Raw genomic sequence first — 12,764 nt, 5'->3', positions numbered from 1 at the left:
CTGACTGTGACAATGCAGAGGCAGAGCCACAGGGGGGGATTTCACAGTGATCCCTGCCCTGTTCTGCCCTGGTTTTTCTCTTTTGCCAGTGAGCTTCCTGCTCTAGTCCTATTTGGTTTTCTTTCCAGCTATCAGGCAACCACAAGACAGCAAATGAAGCTACCCAGAGCAGTCTAATATGCCTGGGAAGTATTTTTCTTAAGTGAAAAGCCAGCAAATATGCATGTTATCAACCAAACTTCATACCTCCTGCTATGGACTGCAGTGTGCATTTTCAGAATTCTATGTCTAAGCCCTTAACCCTAATTGACTGTATTTGGAGACAAGGCTTTTAGGGTGCTAGATTAAGGTTAAATGAGGTCATAAGGGTGATGCCTTAATCCAAAAGGACTGGTGTCCTTATAAGAAGAGGAAGAGGGGATCCCCAGGTGGCTCAGGGGTTTAGCGCCTGCCTTCAGCCCAGGGCGTGATCTTGGGGTCCTGGGATCAAGTCCCACATCAGGCTTTCTGCATGGAGCCTGCTTCTCCCTCTGTCTGTGTCTCTGACTCTCTCTCTCTGTCTCTCATGAATAAATAAATAAAATCTTAAAAAAAATAAGAGGAAGATACACAAGCTTTCCCCCTCCCTGTCTCTCTCTCTCTCTCTCTCTTTCTCTTCTGTTCATTCACACACTCTTGGTGTGTGTGTGTGTACAAGTGCATGTGTGCTCACAGAGAAAAGGCCATGTGAGTACATGGTAAGAAGGTGGTCACTGACAAGACAGGAAGAGGGGCCTCACCAGAAACCAACTCTGCTGGCACCTGGATCATGGACTTCCAGCCTCCAGAACAGTGAGGAAATACAAGTCTGTTGTTTGTCACCCAGATTAAACAACCTGAGCAGACCAAGACAATTCCTCAGAGAAAACAAGGATGGCTTACCGCAACAATGTACACCCTAATCAGGACTTTGACCGGGTGGTTGGGTGGAACCCCTTGCTGGATTCTCAGCTGCCCACTGTCCTCAATGCCAGAATCCTGGGGGCTTTTGTAGATGCAGAAGGAGCCCTGGAACCACAAAGCACAACCCAGTGAAACAATACAGTCATATGCTCTACCAAAAGCCAGGGAGGGCATAGTGCTAGGAAACTGATCATAGCCTGGGACCCAGCAGGACTTGGCACTACCCTTGTGGCACTACCCTTGTGTCTGGGTGTCCTCAGGCAGTTCACATAACTTGCTTGCATCTGAGCTTCTTTACGATGTGTCCATGAATCTGTGTTGGTAGAGTAACAGCCTCCTCACAGGGCTGTTAGGGGAGGATGTAGATAGGAGCATCAGATGGGATACTGAGTACCTTTAATACACAGGAAGCTGAGCTGGTGCTTTTTCCCCAGTATCTCCTTCTAGCCTGACTGCAGTATTCCTATTTTCAGATGCTGCCTGTGAGTCTCAGGGAGGTCAAGTACAAGATTAGGAAGCTAGTTAGTATTACAATATCATTGAGTGGTGAGTTTCAGTCCTTGTGCTATTTCCAACACACTGCCCTGCACCAAATGGCCCAGTGCACAGTTCAGAGTCAAGTGCCAACTACCGCTTTGTGATGCTGACACCACGACTCTGCCGGGATGAAGGGTTACTGTTGTTTGATTAGTTTAATCATCCAATTGGTAGGTCTGTACAGATAAGATCATATATTTCGTAGGTCAGAGATGGGAGACGCAAATTAAAATTCAGTGATCCTTTTAGGTAACAACTCTGTCTCCTTATATCCCATCAGACTGAGTTCCAACCCACTTCACTGGCCACAAACCATATATCTCAAAAGACCAGGGCTATGCCTTGTGGGGTTCTAGAGAGGCTCTTGTGTAAAGACTAGGGAATTTTCTTATATACATCCTACACTACAATATCATTAATGGAATTGAGTCATATCTGGCATTTAAAGACCAGAGAGCCAAATAAAAGGGTTAACTTTGGAACTTGCCTTAAACTTCCCTATGACTCGGTCCCCATCGAGGCCATGGTCATCCTCTGTAGACTTGCCTCTGAAGAGCTCAAAGGTTTTCACCCAGTCTTCAAAATTGTTGAATTCACTCTCGAGATCACCATCGTATATCTTTAGGGAAAAAAGAGAAGACAGTGCTCAAAGGAAGGAAGGACCAAGAAGAATGCCAAGATTCTCAAAACCAGCCTTGATATATGCCCATCGGAAAAATCTAAGAGGCATGGTTCATTTATTTTTAGCAAAATAAGGAATATGATTGACTCAGTACCTCTAGAACTAGCTACCACTTGGAAATTTATAAAGTCTTTTGGATAAACTTTGAAGTTCCAAGAAGTATAGTTAAACCAAAATTAAAATATATATATATGATTATAACTATGAGGAAACTTTTTATAGCAATTGATATCATTTGGTTGTTGGGTCCAATCTATAATATTCTGAGAACATTCAAATCAATAAATGTCCATTAAGCATCTAATTCTTAACACATATGAAATTATGGATAATTTATTTTTATTATCATGCATATAGACATGAATTTTCCAAGTGCATAGTTATATATGTATGTATACTTGAGAAATGCAAAATCGAATTGAGTTTCAGGTTTGGTAATATAATTAAATCACTTATGCAAATTTCCTATCAAAATTACTTATCTAAATTTCTTATATGTAAGTTTCATAATCTCAATTTTCATACCCATAAATATGCCTCTAGCTAATAGCCTCTGACTAATGTTAAGATTGTGTGATGGAGCTGACTTCAGTGAGAGTTCAAACTCCAACTATTTTGGGGACACCTGGGTGGCTTTGTCAGTTAAGTAGCCAGCTCTTGATTTTGGCTCAGGTCATGATCTCAGGTCCTGGGATGAAACCCAGTGTTGGGCTCCACATTCAGCTGGAAGTCTGCCTGAGGATTCTCTTTCCCTCTGCCCCTCCCTGCACTCACGCTCTCTCTTAAAAACAAATAAATATATCTTGTTTAAAAAAGCAAAACTCCTGCTATTTTGATCATATTTTGAGATGCTGAGGACAAGTTCTGAGAGGTGAGCCAAGGGGAACTCATCCACTGCAAATTACCTTGCTGGATCCAGGCTAACCAATGTAAGCTCTGCCCCTTCTCAGTATGAGGACATGGAAAATAGAAAATTAGCAAGCTTCATTGTCTGGGCCTGCATGCTTGTTAAGGTTCATTTCTCTGCATCGATGATCATAATGAAGACAAAGTAAGTTTGTTCAGACAGAGGCATTACTAGGGTTGACTGAGGCACTAATAGAATCTGCCTCCAGAACTTCCCACCCCATCCATGGTCAAGATGGCCTTGTCCACACACCTGTAAGACAGCCAGGTTGGGGATTTCATCTTCTTTGGGTTTCTTCTTGAGCATCTTGTCCTTCTTCTTCTTTGGCCCATCTTCTATATTTACCACCACCTCATCTGGTTTCCCCTCTGTGGATGGATAGTGGAAACTGTTAGACTCCTCAGTGTCATTCAGATGAGAAGAAACAAAGTCAAGCTCCTTGTTTCCCTCTGCTCCATCACATGTTAGGACTTTTATTTTCAAAAAGAAATAGTAACACTTCCCCACAGGGTTGCTACATACAGCCCTGTATAGTCTGTGTGCTGCAGGATGGTAGAGATCCAGCTCACAGAGCAATGCAATGACAGCAGATCCCCAGGGCCAGGCAATGTGCTAGCCTGTCCTGGGATATGTAAGAATTCATTAAACTAGGCCCAGAGATGGAAGGAAGGAAGTTGCCTTGTCATCCAACTAGCCAAGAACAGACCCAAGATGGACAGACTCTGAAGCTTTTAGTTACATTTCCTCTTGGATATGCTTAGGGACTTGAGATTCATCTAGTTCAGGAAACTGAGGCTCAGATATGTTAAGGGTCTTGCACCAATTCACAAATGCAGTTAGAGAGATTGCTTAGGAGTTTTCCAGCAGCTTCTAGGAAAATGCCATCTGAGACAGACCTCTAGCTCTGCTCATTTCCAGCTATGTAAACTTGAGGTAACTACTCAATCTCTTTGTACCTCTGTTTCACCATCTGCAAAGTGAAGGAAGATACTGTTGCTAATGTCATGGGGCTGGTTTTGGGATTAAGCCTGCCAATTAGGAGTGATCCAAGGAACTGAGTGCCTGGTTCTGGTTTTCCTACTTCTCACCTGAAACAGTACCGGCCACTAGTGGTCACTGTTGATTTTAGGTCAAGACCTACCGTTGGCCTGAATTGAGTTTGTGGTCACTTCAAATCCCTGGCCTCTTCCATTTGAACTTCTGCCAAGCCAGATCTACCTAATCTTATAAATCAAGTCAGGAACCTAAAATCCAGGTCACCTAAATTAAAGTTCACCACCCTGGATCTGGGCCATCATGCCATCTTCCTCCTGCTTTTGCTCTGCTCTTTCTACATTAGGCCATGAGCCAGAGGGGCAGTTCCAGCATTGAACTGGGTTCAGGAGACCTGGGATCTGGTCCCAGTCCAGCTTAAATCATCTATGTGATCTTTTTAGAATGTTGTCATGTTCGTGATATTGTTTCTCATATGGGAAATGAGGGAGGGGAGACCTAGCGTGCCTCCCACCACTTCCTTTTAGTATTTTCTCTGCCAAATGGTCTGTTTCCATGCCCAAATAACTTACCTGCATCGCTTCTTTTCTCCTTGGAATTGCTCTCTTTTTCCTTGGAGAAAAGAGGGAGATAAGATTATTGGCCCTACTATGCCTCATATATGAGTCCTGACAGCCAATAGTCCCAATTCCATTATCTCAGGCTTCATCATTCTTGGAGATGCCATTTTAAAAGACTGCAAACTGTGCCCAGAAAGCCCCCAAGTGAAGCCTTGCTGATTGACCGGGGACTATCAGCAAAATGCCTGGCCCTACAGAAGAGGCTCCCATGTGTCCAAGAAAAGTGTCAGCAAGCAGCAGACTTCCCTGCCCTGTGTGCACAGCCCCCTCTTGGCCACTACCTCTCTCCCCTATTTTCCCACCTCCCCGGAGCATCACCTAGTTGGCACCATGAGTTCTATCTGCTGTCATGAAAGGTCATTGGATCTTTGGTTTGGTCCCAGGGACTGGGAGGTTAGAAGAGCAAGGGGAAAGAGCTGAACCATCACTAGGAATGGAAGTGTCCACTGCAGCAACAGGAGGGAGTTTGGAGGCAGATATCACTGTTAGGTTTGTTTCTTTAACTATATGTCAATATTCATGGCTATTCCTAGATGAAGAAACTATGTTCTTTCCAAATGAAATAATCAGAAGAGTTTCTATTCAATTGAATGTGATGATAACATACAACTAATTTTCCTTTCTTTGTTTTACTCAAGGATCAGAAGTTTTACTAATTTCAACCACTGAGCTTTTTCCTGAATCTCTTGACCCACTTTCCAGTGGGTCTCAAGTTTTATAACTCAATCCTTTTTTGTTTCATGTGCATGAGGCCCTGCTCTGGCAACCTGTTGATAACTCCCATTTGCTAAGGCCAACTCCTCTGCCTTTACTTTGATAGCTTCCCGTACAAACTTAGAATCCTGCTGGAGACCTGGGGCCCTTCAATCTAGATATCTCCAGGTACACCTGAAGCCCTCATTGTTATGCCCATCTATCCAGAGACACCTTTTCTCATGGATGGACCTTTCTGTGTCTGACTGGGGGGCAGATCTCTATGATGCTATGCTGAACTGAACATCCTTCCAACACTTACAACAGAGCCATGTCCTAGTGTCAGCCTTAGCCAGAGGGTGAGGATTTTGCAATTCTGGATCCCTGGTCCTTCCAGGATTTGAATCTTTCTGCAGTTAACAGAACAGCACCTGAGAAGGGCCTACCTATAGTAGAATCTAGAAGGGGATAATGTGAGATGGGAGGTGGTGTTGTGAAAAGTGCTGTGTTTTCTTATCAAATCCCTTGGCTGTCATAGCCAGGAAAGACTCTACCTTCTGTGCTTTCTTGAGGGAGGCATAATATTTGGACCACCAGTCAATGACGTTTTCAGCAGATTCATCTGCTATGGTTCTCTTTTTCTTTTTGGTTGACCTTCGAGTAGGTTTCCTGGCATCCTGGCAAGGGATGAGAGATGCATTATTAATGAGGCCTCATGGATCTGCCTGCTGGTGGCTGGCTGGTATCCTGAGGAAGGGAACACATAGATCCCTTTGGAAGCAAATGAGGGTATGGGCAGCTTTTGTGGCTGCAGCTCTCTGTATCATTTCAATAAATGACATGTTAGTCATCCATCCACCCATTCACTCATTTATTCAGAAAATATTCATTATTATTTAAACACACAGATGTGAGATATTGTGCCTGACACTGGGGATGTAAGGAGAATGAGAAACAATCCCTGAATTTGGGAAGGTTAGTTCAGTAGAGAAGATAGGCAGGCTGCATGATACAGTGTGCTTTGGCAGACAAGGCATTAGTTGACAAACAATTAATATAAATTTTGTAATTCTCAGTTTCCTCAAGTGGGGGCAATCATATCTGCCTACTTCACTGTTGCAGGATTAAGTGATGTAATGTAGACAATTTCCTTTTAGCATCATTTCTGATTTGAATGGGTACAAATCAATGACACCAACAACATAAGGGATGGAGAGACAGGAGTGGCAATGATACATGGACAACAGAGAGGAGGCATTTTGGGAGAAGACAGTGGTCCCATGACAGACTCATCATCTGTCTGCTCTTAGACATCTCTGGAGTACCTACAATGTGCCAGGCACTCTATTAAGAACAGGAGATACAGAGATCTTTAAAAAATCATCTGTGATCTGATGGGGCTCACAATTTTATGGTGGTAAATACACTTAAACTGGTAATTCTAACATGAAGTGGCAAATTCACTGCTGGCGGGATGCAGAGAACCCCTTGAGCCATGGAGGGTCACACTGAGCATACATAACATAGGAGCAGCCTGAGCAAATATCCATTAATCTGTCTAACTCATAGGGCACCTGGGTGGCCCAGTTGGTTAACAGTCTACCTTTAGCTCAGGTCCTGATCTCAGAGTCCTGGGATCAAGCCCCATGTCTTGTGCTCCTTGCTCAGTGAGGAGTCTGCTTCTCCCTCTATCCTTCCCTATCACTCCTGCTCTCTCTATCTCTTAAATAAACAAATAAAACTCTGTCTTACTCCACTTTTTATTTCAGCCTTTACCATGTGCTGGTAGGCAATCCCTCAGGACTTTTAAAAAGTTGGCTGGTTCTTCAATGGGTTGATACACCAGGATTTTGCACTCGAATTTATGACTTAGATTCATCACATTTATGCTTTATGGATCTTTGTGTACTTGTCCATCTTGTCTTCCAGAATCTCAGCTGAGGATGAGAAGTCTCATTTCTCTTTAGGTTCTAGAGAATACTTTTTTTTTTTTTTGTCTTACTTGTCCTTGTGCAAAGTAGATTCGAAATATTTGTGGGATAGATCTAAATAAAGAAACAATTGTCTTTCCAAGCTAATAAATTAAGAAGAGTTTCTGTTCAATTAAATATGACTGCCACAGTTATCTAACACTTGAATTTCATGTATATTGGCTTATCTGATTCTACAGAAATGCAGAATTTTATAACTCTGCATCAGTATACTCATTCTACAGATGAAGTGAAGTGGGTATCAGTATACTCATTCTACAGATGAGGAAACTAAGTTTTAGAAACATGAAGTTGCTTGCTCATGGTCACACAGCTTAGTAGGTGGCAGGATTAGTATCTACAGCTTTCAGTGCAAAGCCTTGTGAATATGAAGGAGGATTAAATTCTGACCTTAGCTTTACCACCTTTTGGTGGCTCCTGGCCTGCAGGTTTGGGTTCAGGCTCAAGCATAGGAGATGAGTCAGGGACATCAACCATGCTGGTTAGTTGAATCTGAGCAGAGTCAGGTACCACTGTGGGAGGTGGCTCCACATCCACATAGATATGATCTGTTGATGGCTCCTGGGAGGAGCTGAGGGATCCAGAGGGCTCAGTGGCTACTGGTGAATCTGAAAGAGCTAAAATGGAAGTACATCAGGTCAGGAAACAGGGCTGCAAAACAGGGAGGTCATTTCAAACACCCAGTACTGGGAATCAGACAGATCTGGATTCAAATATGGCAAGTTCCTAACATCTCTGACCCTCATTTTCCTTATTTATAAAATGACAGCAAAAAAAAAAAAAAACCCATCTCATTGGGAGATAAATGAGATCATGATATAAGGCAGCTGGTCCATAATCAGGAATCAATAAATTGTTGTACTTATTATTGATCCTTGAGAGCCATTTTAAAACTGGTCATAAGGAAAATGCATATCAAGGTTTAGAGCACAGGTCCACTGCATGGATTGTCTTTTCCCAGTCCCAGTTAACTCAGGGAAACTTTGGAGGCTCCAGAGGTCTATGAGCTCCCAACTCCAGGCTAGACTCTGGGTACATATGACATATGCTTGTCACGAAGCAGGGGTAGGTTCCTGGACTTTGTGATATATTTGACTGGATTGTTGATTCAGTAAAAACATCATAACACTGCCCTCTCTTGCCAAGGGTCCTCTTCTCTCCATTTTGTGCTGTAGAATCCAGTACTTCGAAACATTTCCCAGCTGGGAGCCTCCATGGGTGCATGGCCTCCAGAGTTTGTTTTCAACAGCAAATTCAGCTTCATATATACACTCAATAGGCATTTTCTGTGCTTAGCACAGAGATGAGAAGATCGGGGGTCAGAATAGAAAGCTCAAAAGTAGACTAGGGATGTAAGCTACTTGATTTATGAAAACTCTCATAGCACAAAACAATAGGGAAAATAGACTCTTTAGGGGGAAAATGATGTTCTCTATGGAGAAAATGTAGTAGGATCCCTATCTTAAATCACATATAAACACAGAAAAATGGCAGATCTAAATGTAAAAGTTAAAAACATAACACTTATAGAAAAAAATATAAAACAACATTTTTGTGGCCAAGAATTGAGAAAGGGTTTTCTAACAAAATTCTGAAAGAACAAACCATTAAGTTTAAAATTCAAATGGATACGATTACATTAAAATTAAGAATTTCTGTTCAAAGATGGGGATCACAGACAGGTTAGCAGTTATCAGACTAGGAGAAGATACAATCTACAGGATGTCTAGAAGAAAAGACAAAGAAAATTTAAAAAGAAACACATAAAACATGGAGAAGTGATACGAGCAGGCAAATCACAGGAGGGACATCTAGATGGCACAAGCATGCGAAGAGATGTGTAAATTCAATAGTAATCAGAGACAACCAAGCTAAAACAAAAATGAGATACTACTTTATATGTGGCAGAGTGGCAAGAACCAAAACAAAACAAAAATTCAGGAAGTTGGATAATAGCATGTGGTATGGAGGAAGAAGAAGAGGGTACTCCAGATGCTGTAATGGTAGGAATGTAAACAGGTATAGACTGGTATAGACTGGTGTAGACTGGTATGAACCAGTAAAGCTCTCTAGAGCACCCTTTAGCAATACTCAGTGGAATTACATGTGCACATTCCTGGTGAGCCAGTATATGGCAAAGAAAATCCCTTGCAGGATTCTCCCTTTGGCAGCACTCGCAAGGATATTCCTAACAGTATCATTTGTGGAAGTGAGGAGTTGGAGGCAGTCTAGGGTTCTAATATAAAGGAAAAGGAAAAGCAAAGTGGGATAGATCAGTAGGTAGTGTACACCCAGCAATAGGGTTAGATCTAAGAGCATAGCTTTGAGCAAAAAAGTTGGAAACCAGATAAAGATTACAGTGTCATATTATATATGTCCCTGAAATGGATTGAGATTTTACAAAGAAGGGCAGTGTGGGGTCTACAGTGGGGAGGGGGCCAGGCATGGGAATGGGGAATGAGGTACAGAAGGGCGGGGGCATAAGCCAGAAGCCTTGACCAGACCAGTGATGACTGCACAGCATGAACAGAGAAGTTAACTCGGCACCTGAGATCCAAAATGGAACAAATCAAAGTTAACATCAAACATAGAAAAATGTCAGCGAGTGGAGGTAGAAGGAGCTAGAGTCACATTGGTGGAAGCCAACTTAGAGGAGCTGACCTGGATGTCAGTCCTAGAGTCATAGTCTGGCAGCTAAAGAAGCTGAGGGCACTGTAGCAGCAAATTCTTCAGAAAGCTCCACTTGACTGTGGGGCACCTCTTCATGTGGGGTCCCTTAGCAGGCTCTTGCAGGCACTACAGCTTTGTAGTCTGAAGCTCCAGAATCTAGAAGATGCTTCCTACCTTGCTCAACTTGGGTTCCATCTACTTGTGAGCTGAGGGCCAGTGGCTCCTTGGATTTACACAAAAACTGCTTCAAGCAGTTGATGGTGTAGGTGCCCACCAGGGTGCTCCTCCCAAAAGCTCTCCAGTCCACCACACAGATGCTCAGAGGTGGGTGTAGAAGCTCATTCTCAGGCAGCTCCTAGGAGAGACGAGGGTGAAGTAGGGAGCACTACCTGGGCTGAGCCCAGCTCTGGCGCCCTGCTGACGTGTTCAGGGACAGGATCAAAGCAAGCCAGGCGTCCATCCCCCTCTGCCCCTGCCTTGTCATTCTGTCCCTCCAGGTCACCCCTGCAGCTGGCCAGAAGTCTGGAGCTTTGCCTTCTTAGCCAGGGAATCATTACCCACCGTGCACTTTCTCTAATTCCACTCTCTGCTAATTTAGATGTGTCCATTGGAGCTGATTGTGTTGTGCAAAGTAAACTTTCTTCACAGTTAGTTCAAGATAAAAGCATAAAATGTGTGTTGAAATAAACAGAAGCTCGGGCATCAAAATACATTACTTTAGAAGCATAAGTTCGCATGCAAACCACTGACATGCTACATACAAATAATTCAAAAAAAAATCTAACTACTAATATACGTTTCATTAAGGAATCTTCTAGGCCAGTGGTTCACAAACTTTAGCATGCATCAGAGTCACCAGAGAGCTTTGTTAAGCCAGAAGGCTCTGGGCCCCGACCCCCAGCACTTTCTGATTGGGCAGAACTGGGGCAGGACCTGAGAATCTGCATTTCTAACAAGTTCCCAGGGGATGCACACTTTGGGAACCACTGTCAACCTGCTTTGATTTACTGAACCTTTAAAAGCAAAACTGACACAACAGCAATAACAAAAGTCTATATCCTATTCTGAGATTCTTGCTTTTCACTAAATTAGACTGTTCTCCCTTGTAGGCGGTAGATACCCAAACTCCAAAGCATCTCATCAAGGCCAAGTTAATGAAGGAGAGGGTCCCATCCGTGGAAATGAAGGGAATGAGTGGGCAGGAGAAGGAGAGGCTGTACCACTTCGAAAGCGTCTGCCTGGACGCTGAAGTTTGGGTTGTTCTTGTAGCTCTGGATCACGCAGGACTTGACTCCTCGTCCCCCACACTCTATGAGGACCTGAGGGCGATCCACAGAGAGTAGCTGCACCTTCTTCATTTCTCGGACTCCCCAGAAGAGGACCTGACAAGAGGACCAGCAGAGCTGTCACTTAGAGACCCCGGGAAGAGCTGGCATGCAGGCCCTGTCCTGGGCATGGGAAGCCAGATGTGCTACCTGGGAACTAAAGTACGTTCTTACAGCTTCCAGAGGGTCCCATCCTATCAGCTATGCCTCATATCCACCCCACAATCCCCTCAGACAAGGCAGGCAGGTACAGCAGTGCATCACTGCCCTTAGCCCCAAAGAACAACTCAGTCCTCTCCTGCACCATACCTCCACTCGGTATTTACTCAGCACTGGCCGGATGCTGGTGGGAACTGGGTAGATCTGGGCGACATCTGGTGGATCAACGGGAGGGAGCCCTTGCAGCCCAGACGAAGGGACCTACGACACAGAACAATTGCTGGTTAGAAGGTTGGAGAGAGTCGAGGAAGACCAGCACTGCCACACAACCACCTCGTCCACGTGACCCTAACTTAACAAAAGTAGTATTTCCAGCTTAAAGTGTAGACAAGACAGTATCTTTTACCACACTTAATTATTTATTAATTGACAAATATTTATTCATTGACATCTTCACAAGGGTGGCCAACATTTAGTGACCACTTACAATGTGCCGTGAAGTTAATAGGTTAATAAGTTTTCGATAAGCTCATGATACAGAGGGGAGAAGAAAAGACAAGTGTGTCCTCATGAGCTGATGGAATAACACTAGAATGACAGACAGCACAGGGGTGGAGAAGGGCTCTGGTCCGCTTCTGAGCTCTGAGACTTGGCTACACACACACACACACACACACACACACACACACACACACACACCCCTCCATTACTCAAGTCTATGGAAGAGATTCCTATTTAGTCAAAAAGAGACTACATCTTCATCAGTGAAACAGGAATAAAGACTTTTGAAGACAAACCTCAGGAAGAAAAGGCATCTTTTCCTGTGCATCTGAAGATACAGAAGCTGCAGGAGGATAATCCCTGTGCTTCACTGTGATCTCACACAAAGGGCTTGCCAAGTCTATGAAGGCCACCCCACATTGCCTTCCAAACCTGGCTCCATGGCTATGTCTTCCAAAAAGCTGTCCCTGATTTGAAGGGATCCAGTCACTGTGGTGATTCTCCTACCTTTCAGTTCTTGGAATGCAGTGTGTCTTCTGTGGAAGCTTTGTGCAGAAATTAGTGAACTGAGCCTGGAAGCCAGGCCCCGCTTTGTGGCCTTTCCCCTCTCTGGGCCTCAGATATTGGGCCAGATGGCCCTCCAAGCCCCTTGAGAGCCAGATGCACTGGGCATGTTCATCTGACTTGGCCAAGAGGAAGCCTCTGTTTACTTCATTCCATCCGCTAAGCCCCTGAAGCAGTGCT

General features: G+C 43.9%; 1 protein-coding gene and 1 long non-coding RNA gene across 3 annotated transcripts in view; one reads left to right on the top strand and one right to left on the bottom strand.

The window, feature by feature from the left end:
* Positions 1–12,764, bottom strand: part of FER1L6 (fer-1 like family member 6) — a 163,153-nt gene that overhangs the window by 49,654 nt on the left and 100,735 nt on the right. Inside the window, 9 exon segments of the mRNA XM_035697460.2 lie at positions 922–1,047; positions 1,967–2,098; positions 3,321–3,436; positions 4,634–4,673; positions 5,929–6,051; positions 7,756–7,982; positions 10,210–10,390; positions 11,256–11,417; positions 11,670–11,780. Coding sequence (XP_035553353.2) covers positions 922–1,047; positions 1,967–2,098; positions 3,321–3,436; positions 4,634–4,673; positions 5,929–6,051; positions 7,756–7,982; positions 10,210–10,390; positions 11,256–11,417; positions 11,670–11,780 — 1,218 coding nt within the window.
* Positions 1–12,764, top strand: part of LOC118350387 (uncharacterized) — a 49,748-nt gene that overhangs the window by 7,957 nt on the left and 29,027 nt on the right. The window lies entirely within an intron of this gene.

The sequence above is a fragment of the Canis lupus genome, chromosome 13, assembly GCF_003254725.2.
Source record: "Canis lupus dingo isolate Sandy chromosome 13, ASM325472v2, whole genome shotgun sequence".
Classification (NCBI taxonomy): domain Eukaryota; kingdom Metazoa; phylum Chordata; class Mammalia; order Carnivora; family Canidae; genus Canis; species Canis lupus.
This window is presented reverse-complemented; position numbering and strand designations above follow the sequence as displayed.